The sequence below is a fragment of the Ostreococcus tauri genome (assembly GCF_000214015.3).
Source record: "Ostreococcus tauri WGS project CAID00000000 data, contig chromosome 09, whole genome shotgun sequence".
Lineage (NCBI taxonomy): Eukaryota > Viridiplantae > Chlorophyta > Mamiellophyceae > Mamiellales > Bathycoccaceae > Ostreococcus > Ostreococcus tauri.
The window spans coordinates 65,196-81,161 of NC_014434.2; the positions used below are offsets into that span (position 1 = coordinate 65,196).

At 61.5% G+C, this 15,966-nt stretch overlaps 11 protein-coding genes across 11 annotated transcripts; 6 read left to right on the forward strand and 5 right to left on the reverse strand.

Annotated features, from left to right (window-relative positions):
- Window positions 1-245: 245 nt before the first annotated feature.
- Window positions 246-1,163, forward strand: OT_ostta09g00460 (unnamed product; the record flags this gene model as incomplete). The annotated part of the gene is made up of 1 exon (XM_022983271.1): window positions 246-1,163. One exon carries the CDS (start codon window positions 246-248, stop codon window positions 1,161-1,163), a length of 918 nt encoding a protein of 305 aa, XP_022839550.1.
- An 82-nt stretch (window positions 1,164-1,245) lies between these two features.
- Window positions 1,246-1,992, reverse strand: OT_ostta09g00470 (DnaJ domain; the record flags this gene model as incomplete). Its single annotated transcript, XM_022983272.1, has 1 exon — window positions 1,246-1,992. One exon carries the CDS (start codon window positions 1,990-1,992, stop codon window positions 1,246-1,248), a length of 747 nt encoding a protein of 248 aa, XP_022839551.1.
- A 178-nt stretch (window positions 1,993-2,170) lies between these two features.
- Window positions 2,171-3,949, reverse strand: OT_ostta09g00480 (START-like domain; the record flags this gene model as incomplete). The annotated part of the gene is made up of 1 exon (XM_003080990.1): window positions 2,171-3,949. The coding sequence occupies one exon, from the start codon at window positions 3,947-3,949 to the stop codon at window positions 2,171-2,173; it is 1,779 nt and encodes a 592-aa protein (XP_003081038.1).
- Window positions 3,950-4,070: 121 nt separating this feature from the next.
- Window positions 4,071-5,080, forward strand: OT_ostta09g00490 (unnamed product; the record flags this gene model as incomplete). The annotated part of the gene is made up of 2 exons (XM_003080991.2): window positions 4,071-4,241; window positions 4,451-5,080. 2 exons carry the CDS (start codon window positions 4,071-4,073, stop codon window positions 5,078-5,080), a joined length of 801 nt encoding a protein of 266 aa, XP_003081039.2.
- A 348-nt stretch (window positions 5,081-5,428) lies between these two features.
- OT_ostta09g00500 (Haem peroxidase, plant/fungal/bacterial) lies at window positions 5,429-6,688 on the forward strand (the record flags this gene model as incomplete). Its single annotated transcript, XM_003080992.1, has 1 exon — window positions 5,429-6,688. The coding sequence occupies one exon, from the start codon at window positions 5,429-5,431 to the stop codon at window positions 6,686-6,688; it is 1,260 nt and encodes a 419-aa protein (XP_003081040.1).
- Window positions 6,689-6,929: 241 nt separating this feature from the next.
- OT_ostta09g00510 (Ubiquitin-conjugating enzyme, active site) lies at window positions 6,930-7,409 on the reverse strand (the record flags this gene model as incomplete). Its single annotated transcript, XM_003080993.2, has 1 exon — window positions 6,930-7,409. One exon carries the CDS (start codon window positions 7,407-7,409, stop codon window positions 6,930-6,932), a length of 480 nt encoding a protein of 159 aa, XP_003081041.2.
- Window positions 7,410-7,614: 205 nt separating this feature from the next.
- Window positions 7,615-9,717, forward strand: OT_ostta09g00520 (Quinonprotein alcohol dehydrogenase-like superfamily; the record flags this gene model as incomplete). The annotated part of the gene is made up of 1 exon (XM_022983273.1): window positions 7,615-9,717. One exon carries the CDS (start codon window positions 7,615-7,617, stop codon window positions 9,715-9,717), a length of 2,103 nt encoding a protein of 700 aa, XP_022839552.1.
- Window positions 9,718-10,734: 1,017 nt separating this feature from the next.
- OT_ostta09g00550 (Domain of unknown function DUF1990) lies at window positions 10,735-11,379 on the forward strand (the record flags this gene model as incomplete). The annotated part of the gene is made up of 1 exon (XM_022983274.1): window positions 10,735-11,379. One exon carries the CDS (start codon window positions 10,735-10,737, stop codon window positions 11,377-11,379), a length of 645 nt encoding a protein of 214 aa, XP_022839553.1.
- Window positions 11,380-11,459: 80 nt separating this feature from the next.
- On the reverse strand, window positions 11,460-13,238 carry OT_ostta09g00560 (Tetratricopeptide-like helical; the record flags this gene model as incomplete). The annotated part of the gene is made up of 1 exon (XM_003080997.2): window positions 11,460-13,238. One exon carries the CDS (start codon window positions 13,236-13,238, stop codon window positions 11,460-11,462), a length of 1,779 nt encoding a protein of 592 aa, XP_003081045.2.
- A 433-nt stretch (window positions 13,239-13,671) lies between these two features.
- On the reverse strand, window positions 13,672-14,916 carry OT_ostta09g00570 (Calcium release-activated calcium channel protein; the record flags this gene model as incomplete). The annotated part of the gene is made up of 1 exon (XM_022983275.1): window positions 13,672-14,916. The coding sequence occupies one exon, from the start codon at window positions 14,914-14,916 to the stop codon at window positions 13,672-13,674; it is 1,245 nt and encodes a 414-aa protein (XP_022839554.1).
- Window positions 14,917-15,139: 223 nt separating this feature from the next.
- Window positions 15,140-15,917, forward strand: OT_ostta09g00580 (ATPase, F1 complex, delta/epsilon subunit; the record flags this gene model as incomplete). Its single annotated transcript, XM_022983276.1, has 2 exons — window positions 15,140-15,406; window positions 15,567-15,917. The coding sequence occupies 2 exons, from the start codon at window positions 15,140-15,142 to the stop codon at window positions 15,915-15,917; spliced, it is 618 nt and encodes a 205-aa protein (XP_022839555.1).
- Window positions 15,918-15,966: the final 49 nt, after the last annotated feature.

A 15,966-nucleotide genomic window follows, 5' to 3' on the forward strand; every position in this document is an offset into this window, starting at 1 on the left:
GCTCGGGCGGCATGTCGCGGCGTCCTCTGACGCGCCCGTGCGTCCGACTTTTTGTTTTTTTCATCTTTGGAGGTGTACGTGTTCGGTCCTCTATTTGATGGAGGATTTGGTTGTTTTATATTTGGAAGATGAACCATCGTTCTCGCCGGTGACTGCGCGCGCGCGCGTTGACCCGTGTGCGCGTGAGAGCGGGACGCGCGCGCGCGGGGAGTCGAGACGAAACTCGGCGAGTGACGAGCGAATCGATGTCGCGGGAGACGCGGGATGGTTCACGGCGCGATGAGAAATGGAACAAAGATGATGACACAGAAGATGAATCGGCCGTGACAGCGTTCGCGCACCGCGAGCTCGAGCGCTTCCGAGTGCGCGCGGCGTCGTTGGAGCTCGCGAATCGCGATTTAGTCGTCGCGAAACGTCGAGCGGAGGCTCAAGCGGAGGCTCGAGTGGAAAAGGAACGAAGAGGGTTGAAGGCGGAGCGAGACGCGTTGGAGGCGGAACGCGTAGAGTTGACCGAGCGAGAGCAGAGATTGAGAGCGTTCGCGAGCGATCGAGCGTCGTATGAGAACGAGTTAGCAATCGCGAGAGGAGAGTGCGAGCGCTTGACCGCGACGCTCGCGACGGAGCGGGCGGAGATGGAGCGATCGTTTGCGGCAAGGATGGGCGAGACGCGCGCCGAGTGCGATGCACGCGTACAGCGAACGAAAGAAACCGCCGAATCAACGATGACGGCGCGAATGGAGCGGTCGGTAAAGAGAATTTTGGCGCAAAATAGAAAAATGAGCGAAGAGCTCAGGGTTCAGGTGAGCGAGACGGACGCGCTACATCAAAGGTACGAGACAGCGAGCGACGAGGCGGAGAGCTTGCGGCGCCGCGTCGTCGTCATGGAGGACGTCGAACGCGAGCGCGCCGAGCTCGATGCGATGCGAGCGAAGGAGATGCGAAAGGCAGATGAGAAGATCGTCACGCTCGAACGCGGTATTCGCGAGCTCATGGAGGCATTCGAGACGCAAAAGGCGGAGTGGGAGAGAGAGGCGAGCGAAGCGCGAAGTATCTGCGAGGAAGAGGTCGCGCATCTCAGGCGCTCTCTCGCGTTGAAATCACGCGAGTTGACCAACATCAGGCGATTGGCGAAGGAAGTCGTGTGCCACTACGAAGACGTGTGACGCGTTCGTCGTTAACGAATGTTTTATCAATTTCAATTGTACTGGTACCGGTACACGGTTGAGCGATTTCAGTCGTCGTTTCTCACCTCCATCTATCGCCACGCTCGAGAAGTCTCGCGTTTCCTTCGCGGCCCCCTATCGATGGTCCATGTCTACTGCTATTATCTCCGTAAGTAATGTTTTCCGACTGAACCACGGAGCCGTCCGGCATTGTCCTGACGGTTCGACTCACGGTTTTTGTCACTCCGTCCGCACCACGCGTCATCGTCGTCGTCGTTGATCTCGACCACTGCGACGAAGATGTGGGCCCCATCATCCCGCCGAATGACCCGCCGAACGACATCGCGCTTCTACCACCGAAGAACGAATCGTTCTCGAATGGATCCTCAAACATTGACCGTCGTCTTCCAAACACGCCGCCCGCCTCGCGGAACGGGTCGATCCCGCCCGTACGCCCGTCCCCGAAATCGTCCCCGAAAACCTCTCGGAAAATCTCAAAGGGGTCCCTGAACCTGTGATGGGCGAAGAAGGGATCCGAATCGAACCTGAAACCACCGCCGCCGTCGCCGTGACGATCCCGCGACGCGTCGTCGTCGTCCACATCGAATCGTCGTCCACGATCGTGCGCGCGCCGTCGATCCTCGTCCCCGATCACCTCGTACGCCCTAGAAATGCGCTCAAACTCCTCGCGTCCGCGCGGGTTCTTATCCGGATGATACGCGATCGCTAAGCGTCGATACGCGCGGCGGATCTCACTGTTCGACGCCGATGGTTCGACGCCTAAGACGGCGTACGGACACTCGTTCGAGCGATCTGGGCCTCCGCGCATGACCACGGCGGTCGGGGGTATCGTTCCGCGAGTTCGCGTGAACCAGTGTGAGGAACGAAGCGTCGCGGATTGAGGCTGTGATGGATTGTTGCATCCGAGAGAAGGCGCGAGAAAGCGCCGCAGGCATCAGAAGCGCGCAGCGTCAATATCGGTAAATGCCTAGATATTACATAAATAATCATGCACTGGCGCCCTTCTTGGCGTCGTAGAAGTCATACTCGCCGAGTCGTCGCTTTAGTACGTCGTACAGCTCCGGATTGGCATCGATCCTCGGTTGGAACAGTGAGTCGGGGGCGCCGAAGTACGTTGGCGATTTCAGCATCTTGTCAATCATTCTGTGGACCCAGGGCGCCATGACTTTGAGTACGAAGCGGACAACGGTGGTCGGTATGAAGCGCATCTTCACGTCGGCGTGAACCACGATATCACCGCGCGTGCGCGGGACCGTGGAACCGTGTTTGGGCGGGAGTGAACGCATGCGCATGCCACAGTTGCCGACGAATTCGATGCGCTTGCGCTTTGCGGCGGATTTTGGCGCCCCGGTCCCGACATCGTCCCCTTTCGTCGCCGTGCGCGTCAGCAAGACTGCGCACGAGTGCGGGACCTCGGACTCGAACTCGTCCATACCGGGGACCTTCAAGTGATCCATCGTCGAGGACGGAGGTTGACCGACGAAGCATGCGTCGATGACGATTATCTTGTCTCTTGCGCTGAGTGGCCACGGAAGCCAGATCGCTGAGTACACGACCACGTGCATGAGACCGCGAACGAGAAGAATCGCAGTCTCGATGGCGTACTGATTCCATTTCGGCATCAGATCCCACTCGCGAGCGACGGCAACGAGACGGTGCGGCGGCGCGTCAAAGGTGGCGCTGAGTTTCACACTGTGCACGGTGCCTCCTTTGAAGCGGCCGTAGTACACCACCAGCCGCTCGTCCAAGTCTGGATCCGTGTCGAACGTCTCGCGCATCTCTCTTCCACCGATAACCGGTTGTGTCGCCGCGAGCGCGCCCACGTTGTCGCCCAAATCCACGCTCGAGCTGGCGGACGTGCGCCCGGACCGCGTCTCTCTACGTCGATGTCCCGGTCGCGGTGGCGGCGCCAAGTCGTGATCTAACGTCCCCCCCCGAGACGTTTGCACGAAACCAGCGTCGATAACGCGCGCGAGCTCGTTTTTTTCCGCGTTCACGTTGATCTCCACGTCGGCGTATCGATCGCGCGTCGGCCTGGCCCACTCCGCGCTCGCCGCCTTTTTGCACGCCAACCTCAACGCGTTCGCGTCCAATTCCTCAGCGCTGACTAGCCGTTCCCTCGTTCCCGTGTCCACGCTCGACGCCCTTCGACTCCCCGTGTCCACGCTCGACGCCCTTCGACTCCCCGTGTCCACGCTCGACGCCCTTCGACTCCCCATGTCCACGCTCGACGGCCTTCGACTGTGGTTTGCTCCGATGATAACCTCCGCGTCGAAATCCACACTCGACGCGCTCCTCCGAGTCGTCGCCCGTCGCGCCGCCTTTCCTACCGGTTTCCAACCATCGTGATGTTCCTCTAACTCCACGTCGTTCAGCGCGATCGCTTGCTCGTACACGTCCAACCACCGCTCGGCGCGTTTGTCCGCGTACTCGTGCGGCGCCGTCGAAGATTCCTCCAAATCCGAATTACCATCCTCTCCCGATCGCTCCGGCGCGCCCTCGCGTCGACGTAACGCCCACAGAGCCGCTTCGAGCTCGCCCACCGACGCCAGCGCGCCGGCGTCGTCCGTCGACCCGCTCGGGGTCGCGTGCCATTCGACTTCAAATCGCTTCGACGCTTCGCTCACACAAAACGTCTCCCAATCGAGCTCGAACGCGTCCTCCCTGGCGTCGACGAAGATCTCCGACGGCGCGCCGTCGGGCGCCGTCGGCGGCGCCGCCGGCGACGCCGCGACGGTGTCGTCGCGCGAGCAACACGCGCCCATGGTCCCGGCGTCACCTTATGGCGTATCGTCGTGTGTAATACAGGAAGAGCGCCCGAGCGCGACGCGCGGCGCACCGCGGCACTCCGCGACGCGCATTCGCTCGCGCGACGCGCGGCGAACGATGACGATGATTCTCGCCTCCACCGTGCCCCGCGTCGACGGCGTCGCGACGCGCGCGGTGACGCGAGAGGGACGATCGACGACGACGAGCGCTAAACCTGGTCGCGAGAGCGTGTTCGCGACGAGAATCGGACGAAGCGAGCGCGTCAAGGCGACGAGAACGGCGACGGTGGTGCGTGTGCATATAGTTTCATCGCTCGCACGCGTTCGGTCACGCGTGCGAGCGGTTCGCAGGACGCACGCGCGGGACGTTTGAATCGTGAAGAGAGAGACCTTCTGTTGAGGGTTAGACGCGCGCGAGCGGGAGGAGCGTCGAAGTTGATGTTGGTGGTTGAATGCGTGTGACTGACGATACGTTTGATGCGTTATCCTGAAATCTAGGTACGATCGGCGAGCGATGCGATACCGGACACGTTCCAGATGCCGTTCAGACCTTCGCCGAGCGGGTCGACGGGTAAGGGAAAGGGATTCTTAGAGATTTGGTTCGGCAAGGATGAAGCGAACGAGGGTAAGACTCGACCGCCGCCGTACCTACGAATCCTGGCGTGTTTGCCGTTTCTCATTCCGATCATGGGGACAATCGCGTTCACGCACAGCGCGTACGAGATGATGCCAATCTTTAAGCACGCGATGGTCTTCTTCGCGCCGGCGATGCAGCTCTTTTACGGGAACCAGTTCATTCCCTTTGTCACCTTTTTCGCGTTGTTTTTGCTCGTCGTGCGGAACGAAAAGATGCCGTATTTCGTGCGTTATTGCACCATGCAAGCCATCTTGCTCGACATCTGCTGCATGTTGGGGGGGTTGATCATGCAATACATGCCGATCTTCGTCATGGTGAGCGTTTTCGGGGAGTGGATGGAGCTCTGGATCTTCGCTAACTCCTTCTTCGCGCTCGGGTACTCCATCTTCAACGCACTCCAAGGTTTGATTCCGGAAGCGCCGTTGATCTCCGAGGCGGTGTATGCGCAGGTGCAAGAGGCGAGAGAGCAATTCATGGATGAGGAGGAATAAAACTTGGATGAGATGCGCGCTGCGCGACTCCAATATAGCCCCACCAGTCGCGGAGCGACCAGCCTTGACAATCGAAAACACTACGTTCACCCAAAAACGCTGAGTAATCTTCTTCAGCGGCACCTCAGCGTTGACATTCGACGATTTACACCGCTCGAGCCGTCCATCTCCGCCCGCTCTTCGCGTCCAGAGCCGCGCCAGTCTCGCGGCTCGGAGCGTCATCCAAAAAGATCTCTACCTTCAGAGCTGTATTAAATTCACAACAATCTTTTCCACTCGGCCTCGCTCGTACGTCTTCAAACGACGCCGCCCGTAGGTTTTTCGACGCATACGTTTATTCCGAGCGTCATGTCTCACCTCAGCGCCGCGTACGCGCCGTCGTCGGTGCGCACGAGCCGAAAGATTACTCTGAACAAGCCACCCAAGGCGACGTCACAAAAACAAATTCGATCCGTCGTCGTGAAAGCGTCCACGGGCGATGCAGGCGAGCAAACGGGCGCGAGCAGACGCGCAATGTTGGCGTCGATCGTCACCGTCGGTTCGTTCGGCGCGAGCGCGATGAAGGGCGCGAGCGCGGACGTCGGGGAATACTTCTCCAACCTGTTGGTGGAGAAACCGCCGCCGCCGCGACGGGAGATTATGCTCCCGGAACTCGAGGTCGAGGCGCTGACTCGGGAGGAGGGATACCGAGGGACCACGGGGGCGAATAAATCCAAGGCGCAGATCGAGTTCGCGCAGTTCATCGCGCCGATCATTGAACAAAACATCGACTTGGATTTCGGCTCATACTTTCGACTGGCGTTGGCAGATTTGGGAACGTACTCTGTCGTCGGGAAGAAGAACGGTCTGAACGGGAGCATTCGATTCGAGTTGGACCGACCGGAAAACAAGGGCCTGAAGCGAGCGTTCGAATCCATCGAGAAGATTAAGAAGGCTGTGGACGCGAAGACGACGCAACCCATCACGTACGCCGACTTGATTGCCATCGTGCCGCACTTCGCCGCTCGAAGGCAGTTCCGTAAGGATTACGTCGAAGAGGTTGGCGACGATAAGGATTATGAATTCTTGTTCATCGGTACCAACCCGTTTTTGGGGGCGAAGATTCGCATCGGTCGTCGCGACGCTGAGACGGCGGATCCAGAAGGCTTAATCCCGCTCGAGAACGGCACCGTCGACGACTTCCTCGCCTGGTTCAAGCGCATGGGTCTCGGCCCGAACGAGCTCGCTGCGCTCGCACCGTACCTGTACGAAGATCCCCAAAAGGGTATCGATATTGTCTCTCAAAACGGCACGTGCGCGCGCTTGCTCGATGTGTACGAGACGCAGCGTATTTTGGGCAAGCGCGCCCCGGGCCCAGCCGTGACCATCATTAAGAATCTCAAGCAAATGACGGATCAGTGCATCGTTGGTGGTCCATTGAGCGTCGCTCCGGCGCAGCTTGATCCGCTGTACGTTGATTACTACTTCATTAAGGGTGGCGGCGAGATCCCGCGTGTGTCCGCGGCTGGCGCCTACCCGGGCTCGGTCTACGACAGCGGCTCCAAGCTCGCGATGCAGCTCCGCCAGGCGCAGGCCGAACAGCGCGCGCAAGCCGCCGCCGAGAAATAAACTCATTAATTATGCGGTGTAACACGACAAGCATTTTCAAAAGAGAACTCTTTCGTTAAAAGAAACGTCGTCACCGTGCGCGCGCTCGCAGTCTTAGCACCCGTCCATCGCCTTCGCCCACGCTCGAGTTTCCGTTTCACCTCATCATCGCTACTCGCATTACCATTCGAACCTCCGCATTTTATCGTCTCCCGATGCCCGCGCGCGTCGCCGAACGCGCGCTTCATCGTCGCCGAACGCGTCACGACGGCGGCGGATACTTCGCCACCTCCTCCCTCACCCTACGATCGTAACTCGCCCGATCCGTCGTATACGCCACGTACGCCTCACTCTGCGCCGGCGACTTCTCATTCGGCGTGTGCAACAACTCCTGAATCCCCAACGCCACTTGCTTCACGCTCACGCTCGGTCGCCACCCCTCGTCCTCGTTCAAGATGCTCAGGCACACCGTCCCGCTCGGGTACACGTTCGGATGATAGAATCCCTTTGGAAATTTACACTTCATCGGTTTCGCCGGGTACTCCCTCGGGAACTCCATCGCGAGCGGGATGAACGCTCCCGCCCACGCCGTGTCCTTGGCCCCGGGGACGACGCACTTCCATCGAAACAAATCCACGGTGCCGTCCGCCGCGCGCTCGGGCCTGGCGAAGAACCCCGGGGGGTGATCCTTGCGCCAATTTTTTCGCTCCTCGGCCAATCGTCGCGCGGCGACGTCGGACATCGCGGCGACGCGCGGATGCGCGCGCGGAGGTGCGTCGCGATGCGTTCGTGCGTGGACTTTTCTGACGCGCGCGGGGCGCTGGTGACGCGCACACGGCGACGCTCGACGGACGCGCGCGGGGGTGGGGATGAAAAGATGGATTGTCGTGGGATTCTGCCTCGCGCGCGCGCTCGCGGACGTCGCGGGGGTCGAGGGGACGGGAAAGATGCGCGACGGTGCGGATGGCGGGCGACGCGCGTGGAGGAATGTTTTGGACGACGCGGACGATCTGTCGGGGACGGAGACGACGGTGAAGCGCGGTGATGGACGGGTGGCAGGGATGTTAACGTCGTGCGGGCGCGTGACGCTGGAGCGGACGTGGACGGGGAGTTTACACGCGTCGGCGTACGCGACGCCGCTGGCGGAGGACGTCGAGCGGGACGGACGGGGCGGAGTGGTGACGCAATCGGCGAGCGGACGCGTTCGAGCGTTGGACGGGGTGTCTGGGGTGGAGTTGGAGGGGGCGGTCTGGGGGCAGAGGCACGGACTAGCGTCGAGGGCTGGGATTGTGCGGATCGGGCGCGCGTTGGCGAGCGCGTCGCTGGACGGCGAGATACGGATGTTTGACGCGCGCAGAGAGCGATGTCGAGCGCGATTGAAGCCGTTGACGATGAAGCGGGCGATTGCGAACGGGAGTGGTGATGATGACATGGAGGGTTCGAACGATCCGGTGGAGATTGAGCGAAGACACGAGGCGACACATCGCGCGCCGGGATCGACTCGATCACTTTTATCAATCGAGGACGAAGAGGCGCGGAGCGATCGAGCGTGGAACGCGGTCGACGCGCAGTGGCGCGCGAAGACGCGAGGCGAGAATGTGAGAGATGAGTTGCGTCGAGCGATGGGTGACGAGGTATCGGTTGACGCGCACGTCTTGTGCGCGCCGGCGGTTGGTGACGTTGACGGAGACGGGGCGCTCGAGCTCGTGTTTGCGGTATCGTATTACTTTGACGATTCCGTGCACTTCGACGATGAGGACGAGATCGAGCCAGAGAAGTACGCTGCGACGGGGATAGTAGTGCTCAATTCCGAGGATTTATCCGTCAAGCTTGCGGTGACGCTCGATGAGTCTGGACGCGCGTACGGGTCGCCCACGCTGGCGGATGTCGACGGCAACGGCCGGCTGGATATCGCTCTCGGCACGTACGGTGGAGGCGTGCACGTCGTGGACGGGATCTCGGGTAAAGCGCTTCCGGGATGGCCGAAGCACATGGGGCGAATCGAGGCGCAAATCGCCATCGCGGATGTCGACGCGGATGGTGAAAACGAACTCATCGCGTGCGACGTTCGCGGCGAAATCGCCGCCTTTAAATCAGACGGGAACAAACTCTGGCGTCGTAGCGTGGAGTCTCGAATCTCTGTTGGTGCAGCCGTCGGTGATATAGATGGCGATGGTGCGCTCGACGTGGTCGTCGGCACGACCTCAGGCGCCGTGCATGCGTATCGCGCCGAGGACGGTTCCGCGCTCGGCGGTTGGCCGGTGCGCGCGAGCGACAAAATTCTCGCACCAATCGTCCTGACGAAGATTCGTCCAAACAAACTCGGTCTCGACGTCATCGTTGCCGCGCACGACGGCGTAGTGAACTTTTTTGATGGGAAAGCGACGTGTCGAGACGTCGTAGACGTCGCAGAGAAGATTTACGCTGCGCCAGTCGTGACGTCGTTCGCCGGATCCGGCGCGCTCGATGTCGTCGTCTCCACCATGCAAGGGAACGTGCACGCGTTCAGGGCGAAAGGTTCAAAATTTGACGCGCTCGCGGTGTCGTCAAGCGACTCGCATGCCGCACGAGTCGGTTACTTTGGAGTCGTCCTGCGCGATCGAGCGCATCGCGTCGTGCGTGGAACGCGCATCAATGTCGCGTACGAGATAGTGGATCGGCGCGTTCTTAACGTCGCCAAATCGAAGAGAACGCACGAGCCGTATCAAATAACGATAACGCTCATCGCGCTCGACGGTTTCGAGCGTTCGGTCACCGCAAAATACGCGCACGCGGGTAAGTTTACGCTCTGGGTGGATGTTCCGGCTACGAAGACGCGAGGTGAGATTCGCGCGCGCGTCGTCGACGCCACGCTCAACGACGCCGAGGATGCGTACTCGCTATCGTTTCACGATAATTACGAGTCCATACTCAAGTGGCTCGTCGCCGTGCCGTTTCTGCTCGCGAGTTTTGTCGCGATTCGTCGCGCGAGCGAGGAGGCGCTCGAACTCGACGTCTTTGGCGCGTCCGCCACCATTCCGACGACGTCCAAGGGGAAGCACGAGGAGTGAATTAATCGTTGTAATCGTAAATGTAACAAAAATAAATAAAGAAACAGATGGATCGCGTATCTCGAGCCCGAGCGTCCTCTCATCGACGCCGCCACCGAACAAAGCGTGTCCGTTTCGCGACGGCGCGTCACTTCGACGCTCTCGCGCTCTCGCGCTCTCATCTCTCATTCTCCCCCCCGCGCATCGCGTCGACGCTTTCACGCGTCCAGGAGCTGAACGATTCGTTCCTCCAGCGCGTCAGCGCCCTCTTCCCGTCGTTCAACGACGCCGTCTCTGCTCACCAAAAATTTAGTGGAAAAATTCCAGCGCGTATCCGAGACGTCACCCGACGCCTCCTTCAACGCTCTCCACGCCGAGTTCGCGTTCGCGCCCTGAATGTCCCCCTTCGCCGCCACGCGCGCCTTCGTCAACCCCTTATCCGCCACAAACTTCAGAATATCCGCGTCTTTCGCCAACTCTTGCCCCCCGAACTGCCCGCACGGGAACAACACAATGGTCAACCCGCGCGCCGAGTACCGCTCCTCGAATCGCTTCATCGCCGCGTACTCCCGCCCCGTCGCCCCTCACCTCGACGCGACGTTCACGGCGTAAATTACCTTCGCATCGTCAGTCCATCGTCCGCGCCGAGCGATCGTCGCGTCGCGCCCGTCGTCGCGCGCATCGAATCGCTCGACACCCGTCGCGCGCGCACCTCCCCGCCCATCGCCCCGAGATCGATCGTCGTCCCGTCCGCGCCCGGCGTCGTCGCCGCGAACGCGCTCGTCATCGTCCCGCGTCGCCCGCGCGTCGTCCCGCGACGCGCGAGCGGTCGAGCGAGACGCGCGGATGCGAGCGACGCGCGCATGTCTGACGCGTCGCGACATCGCGTCCGTCGCGGTCGTCGACGACGGAACGCACGCGCGCGCGCGCGGAGGGGGCGAGGACGCGAGTCGTAAATTCTTCCGCGTCCTCGCGCGGTGCAACGGGCGAGCGGGGCGTCGCGCGCGCGGTGGCGCCGTGGGAAACGCGCGCGCGCGCATGTTCGCGGACGTCGCCGTGTTCCCGCGCGCGCCGTCGGCGAGCGAGCGCGCGGCGGTGATCGCGCGCGGGCGGGCGCGGTCGTTTAATTATCCCAAAGAGCTCGTGGGGACGTCTGGGGTGGACGCGCGCGAGGACGAGGCGCAGCGCGCGCGATTGCGAGCGCACGGTTGGTTTTGGGCGATCGATCGCACGCGCGCGCGCGTGGGACGAGGACAAGGGTGTTACGAGCGAGCGAAACGGGCGTTGGAAGCGTGGGAACACTTTGACCTGGATTGGGCGCGCGCGGACGCGGAGCGAGGGACGGAGGTGGGAGGGGGGGTGTGCGTGACGACGCGCGCGGGACCGGTGTGGATGGCGAATCCGTTGGAGATTGTGCGGTTGCGGGAAGGCGCAAGGGGGGGGGGAGGAGGAAAACGGTTCGCGTTCGCGCACGGGACGTTGGTCGGACACGTGCTCGCGGGTGAGGAGCGGTTCGCGGTGGAGTTGACGAGCGACGGTGAGGTGTATTACGAGGCGTACACGTTCAGTAGACCCGCGCACGCGCTCAGTGTGCTGGGATATCCCGTCGTTCGGCTTTTGCAGAAGAAGTTTCATCGCGATTCGACGCGCGCGATGAAGCGCATCTTGGGCGAGTCGGAGTAGGTCGACGTTCAACGATGTGAAACAATTTTTTAAATACCCGCTTTGTCACGTCCGTCTAAGTCGTTCGACGTCCCCACTCGTCACGGCATGGAGTGCGTGCGACGCAATCTTGAAGCCGCGAGGGAGGCGTCGTAAGACGCGCGCGCGGACGCATCTTTCAGCGTCGCGTACGCCTCGGCGACTCGCTTGAAAATAGCCTCACTCGCCGGACGCACTGCATCGCTCGGCGCCTTGTCCGGATGAAACTTGAGCGCGAGTGACTTGTACGCCTTCGTCACGTCCACTTTTGTCGCGCGAGAACTCACGCCTAGAACGGAGTAGTGTTCGCACGACGTGCAACCATTTTGCACCTTGCGCTTCGCCTCGCGTAACTTGAGAGCGCAGTCTTCACCCATGTGCGGCAGGAGCTCTTCCAAGTCTTTCATCGCCATTGGCCAATCGCCCATCGATAAGTACGCGTCGGCTCGGCGCTGTAAGGCACGAATGTACGTGTCGTCGAACGTTCGCGAGATACAACATTCCATGACGGCGTCGCAATACTTGCCCATCGCTTGCAACGCCGCCGCCTTGTTTGCGTGAAGCACCGCGCGGAAGGGATCGTCCACGAAACTCACCGCTAACGCATCCGCATACGCCTGGAGTGCCATGTCATACGTCTTGGCGTGAAAAGCCTTGTTCCCTCGAACCTTGAACGCCTCCGCCTGTTCGCGAAGCTCTCTAAGTTTCTTCTTGAATGGGCTCGGCGAAGTTCGCGACGGCGTTCGCTGACGAGCCGGTGATGGTGAAGCTTTTGGAGGTTTTGGAGGCGTCACGCGCTTGTTGGGCGAGCGTGAGGGCATTCGTCGACCCTTCGGCGGCGTCGAGGACGAAGCCTTTGGAGACGACGACGACGATGACGGCGCCTTTGGTGGCGACGGCCCCTTCGCCGTGTGCCTCGGCTCGGGCATTCGTGGATCCGCCGCGAGTCTGATGAGCTTCGCGCGCTCTTGCCTCCAAGACTCTTTCTGAGACGCGAACGCCTCACGCTCGCGCTCGAGTTCCTTCATCACCGATGCCAACTGCGTCTTCAGCGCCGACGACGCATCACTACGAGACTTCAACCGAAGATCATCCAGTTCTGCTCGCGTAGCGTCGAGCTCACGCCTACGAATCGCCTCTGTCTCTCGAGCCGCGCGCGTCTCCGCCCTGGCGTTTGCCAGCGCCTCTCTAAGCTCCGATATCTGTGCCTTGGTCTCTGGCTGCGCTGTGGACGCCACCGCGCTCTCCCGTAGCGCCTTCAACTCATCCTTCTTCGTCGCGAACGCCGTAACTAGCTTTGCGTTTTGTGACGCCATCTCTGCCAGAGCGCTGCGCGCGCTCTTCCGCGCGCTCTCGAGTTCTTGGCATCGCGCCGTGAGCGACGCCACCTCTCGCTCCGCCGCCTCGGCGCGCTCTCGCGTCAACGTCATCGCGTTCTCATGATCCGTTCGCAGCGTCGCCTCTACCGCCTCGACGTCCGCTCGCGAATATCTGGGCGAGGACGCACCCGATTTCATCGCCACTCTTCCGCCGTCGACGCCATTCGACGGCTCTCGCGCGTCCGCCGCGCGCTCCGAAGCGCGTCTCAACAACGCGCGCGCCGTGCTCGCCCCTCGCGCCGAGAACCCCTCCCGTCCCTCCACTTCGAACCTAGACGCCTCCGCGGAGGCCCTAGCGACGACATCGTCCATCCACGCCCGCGCGTCGCGCACCGGATCCCCCGCGTTCGTCGTCTGCGTCCCCCGCGCGCGCTCGACCGTCTTCTTCTCACCCTCCCTCGCCCGTCCTCCGCTCTCTCGCCCGTTCGTCCCGTTCGTCACGTCCCGCATCGAGCGGTACATTTTTTTCCGTAATTCTCGCTCGGCTTCGTCCGCGCGTTCGCGCGCGCGAGCGATCGCGCGGTCGGCCGCGGACGGCGCTCTGGAATCCGCGAACATGTTCGCCTCGTGACGATCCGCCCCGTTTCGACGCCCCGTTCGACGCCGCGCGCGCGCACAGGCGCCGAGGCGACGGGTAAGAAATACACCCACCGCGCGCGCGCTCGAGCGTGACCCACGACCGCGGCGCGACGACGGGTGGGGGCAAAGAGCGCGCGCGCGCGAACTCAACGGACGTTTCGCGGACGAGACGTGATGTGGGATCGACGCAGACAATAGTGTGGATGATTTCGCGGTGTGTGGGTCCATGCGCGGACGAGCGGCGACGCGCGTCGCGGTGGGTCGAGATCCGCGCGCGTCCGTGGATGATGATCGGTGTAAATGCTATATCTCTTTTTTATTTACTCGGCGTGCGAGGTGGGGAAGCGGGGTCGTGCGCGAACGGAGTTTTGAGATTGGCTTTGGCGAACTCGCGAGTCGCCGCTTCGATGGCGCGCGGCGAAGAGTCTCGAATGAACTCGCGCTCGCGAACGGACGGATCGATGGCGATGCTTTCGAATCCCGTTGTTTGCACAGTCGGTTTTTCCTTGAGCTCGGGCGAGTGCGCCAGGGACGAGTTCGACGGGCCGAAGAAATCGTCGTCTTTGAAGCTCGCGGACGCCGACGGAGCGCCGACGCCGACGGTGGTGGCGCTTTCGGGAGGCGACTTGGCGCCACTCCGAGGCGCCTTCCTCGGTCTGGCGTGCCAGTCGAACGGTAACCCCTCGGGCGGGAAGTATCGAGACTTTGAAAACGTCTCCGCGCTTCGCTTGAGCAGGTGCGCCCCCCACACGTTCTGCGTTCGATACCAAATCGCGACCGCGATTATGGAAATCGACGTCACGCACACGCACGTCACCATGGAGTACCAAAACTTCAACCACGTCGCGATCGTGAGCGTGGTGACGAACATGGGCACGCCAAAGGTGAACATCCGAAACGCCTTGCGCCAGTCGCTCTCGCACCGCGTCTCCCAGTACCTCTCGAAACTCCTCTGCGGCGTCGGCGGTGTGTCTCCGGGCTTATAATGCAGCGCAAATTTTCTGCACGCGTACAAGAACTCGCTCTCTTCGTCCTCGCTCACGTACGTCTTCCCGTTTCGCAAAATATTACTCAACATGAATGAGCACAAAACCATCGAATTCAACATCAACCCCACCGTCACCGCCGTCGCGCACGCGAACGCCACGATCAACCCCTCGCTCTGATCCGGCCTCGTCGTCGGATCGCTAAACTGCAACTCAATCAACGCCACGACGGCGAATCCCGCGATCAACGCCGACAAATTACTCGTCGTCCGCAACTGCTCGCCCTTCTCCTCCACGTCCCGCCGGTTCTTCTCCGTGTATCGCCCCCACACCCACCGCGCGTTCTCCAACACTCTCTGCTCCACGTCCTGCCGTCGCCATCGCCGCTGTTCGTCCCGATGCACGTGCTCGAGCTCCCACCAGTCTCGTTCCTCCACTCTGAATTCTAAATCTTCTCGTCGCCACGCCCGGTCCTCTTTTCGCCATTCCCGGTCCTCGTCTCGCCACGCGCGCGCGAGCGAGGTGTCGAGCGCGGTCAAGAACGCGGTCGCGGCGTCGCTCACGTCCGCCGCCATCGTTCCCGTGAACGCGGGCATGGTCGCCGCGTCGGCGACCGGCGAGCGGTCCGCCGACGTCCGACGCGCGAACCCTCGTGTGAGGTCGATTCGTTTTTTTATCACCCCCCGCGTCGTACTGGAGTGGTGGAAAGGGCGATCGTGGAGACGATGCGCCCTCGATCGCGGTCGCGATGCGCCGCGGACGCGATCGCGGCGCCACCGCGCGACGACGCCGCGAGCGATGTCGCGAGCGATGATGCGTCTCGCGCGACGCGTGGTGGGAAAGAACGCGTCGGTGCCCGTTCGAGGGGCGTCGACGCAGTCGCGGGCGTCGATCGAGACGTTTATGAAGAATTTCGAGCAACACAAGACGTCGCCGACGATGGAGCACCCGGCGACGAGCTCGACGTTCGCGTCGACGCCGGTGACGGAAGACGTGAAGGGAACGCCGGAGAAGATGAAGCTTAATTTTTACTTGCCGCATGATGCGCCGTTTGACAAGACAGAGGTACGGGGGGGCGAGGGAACGAGAGATTAGTGTGATCGGGAAGGTTTCCGTGGAGTTGGACATTTTTCAACGTTGGCGCGCGCGTAAGGGGTTGATGATTGCTTTTATGTGAGTAGGATGGGTGGATCAGCGACTGACGAGGTATGATGTTGACGCGCAGGTTGACATGGTGCTCGTTCCGGCGACGACGGGCGATTTCGGCGTTCTTCCGGGACACGTGCCGACGGTTTCGCAGCTCAGACCCGGGGTGGTGAGCGTACACGTCAGCGATAAGGACGTGCAGCGATATTTCGTCTCCGGTGGCTTCTGCTTCGTGCACGCGGACTCAACGACGGATATTTGCGCAGTTGAGGCGGTGCCGGTGGAGCAATTGGATCCAGAGGCGGTGAAGAAGGGACTGGCGGAGCATCAGGCCAAGTTTGCGAACGCGAAGGATGACGTCGAAAAGGCGCACGCGCAGATCGGTATCGATTGCTGCAACGCAATGGTTTCCGCGATCGAGGGGAAATAAAGATGAAGAGCTTGCTGTTTAGTTGTGTAATGGGTTATGAATTCTGTAC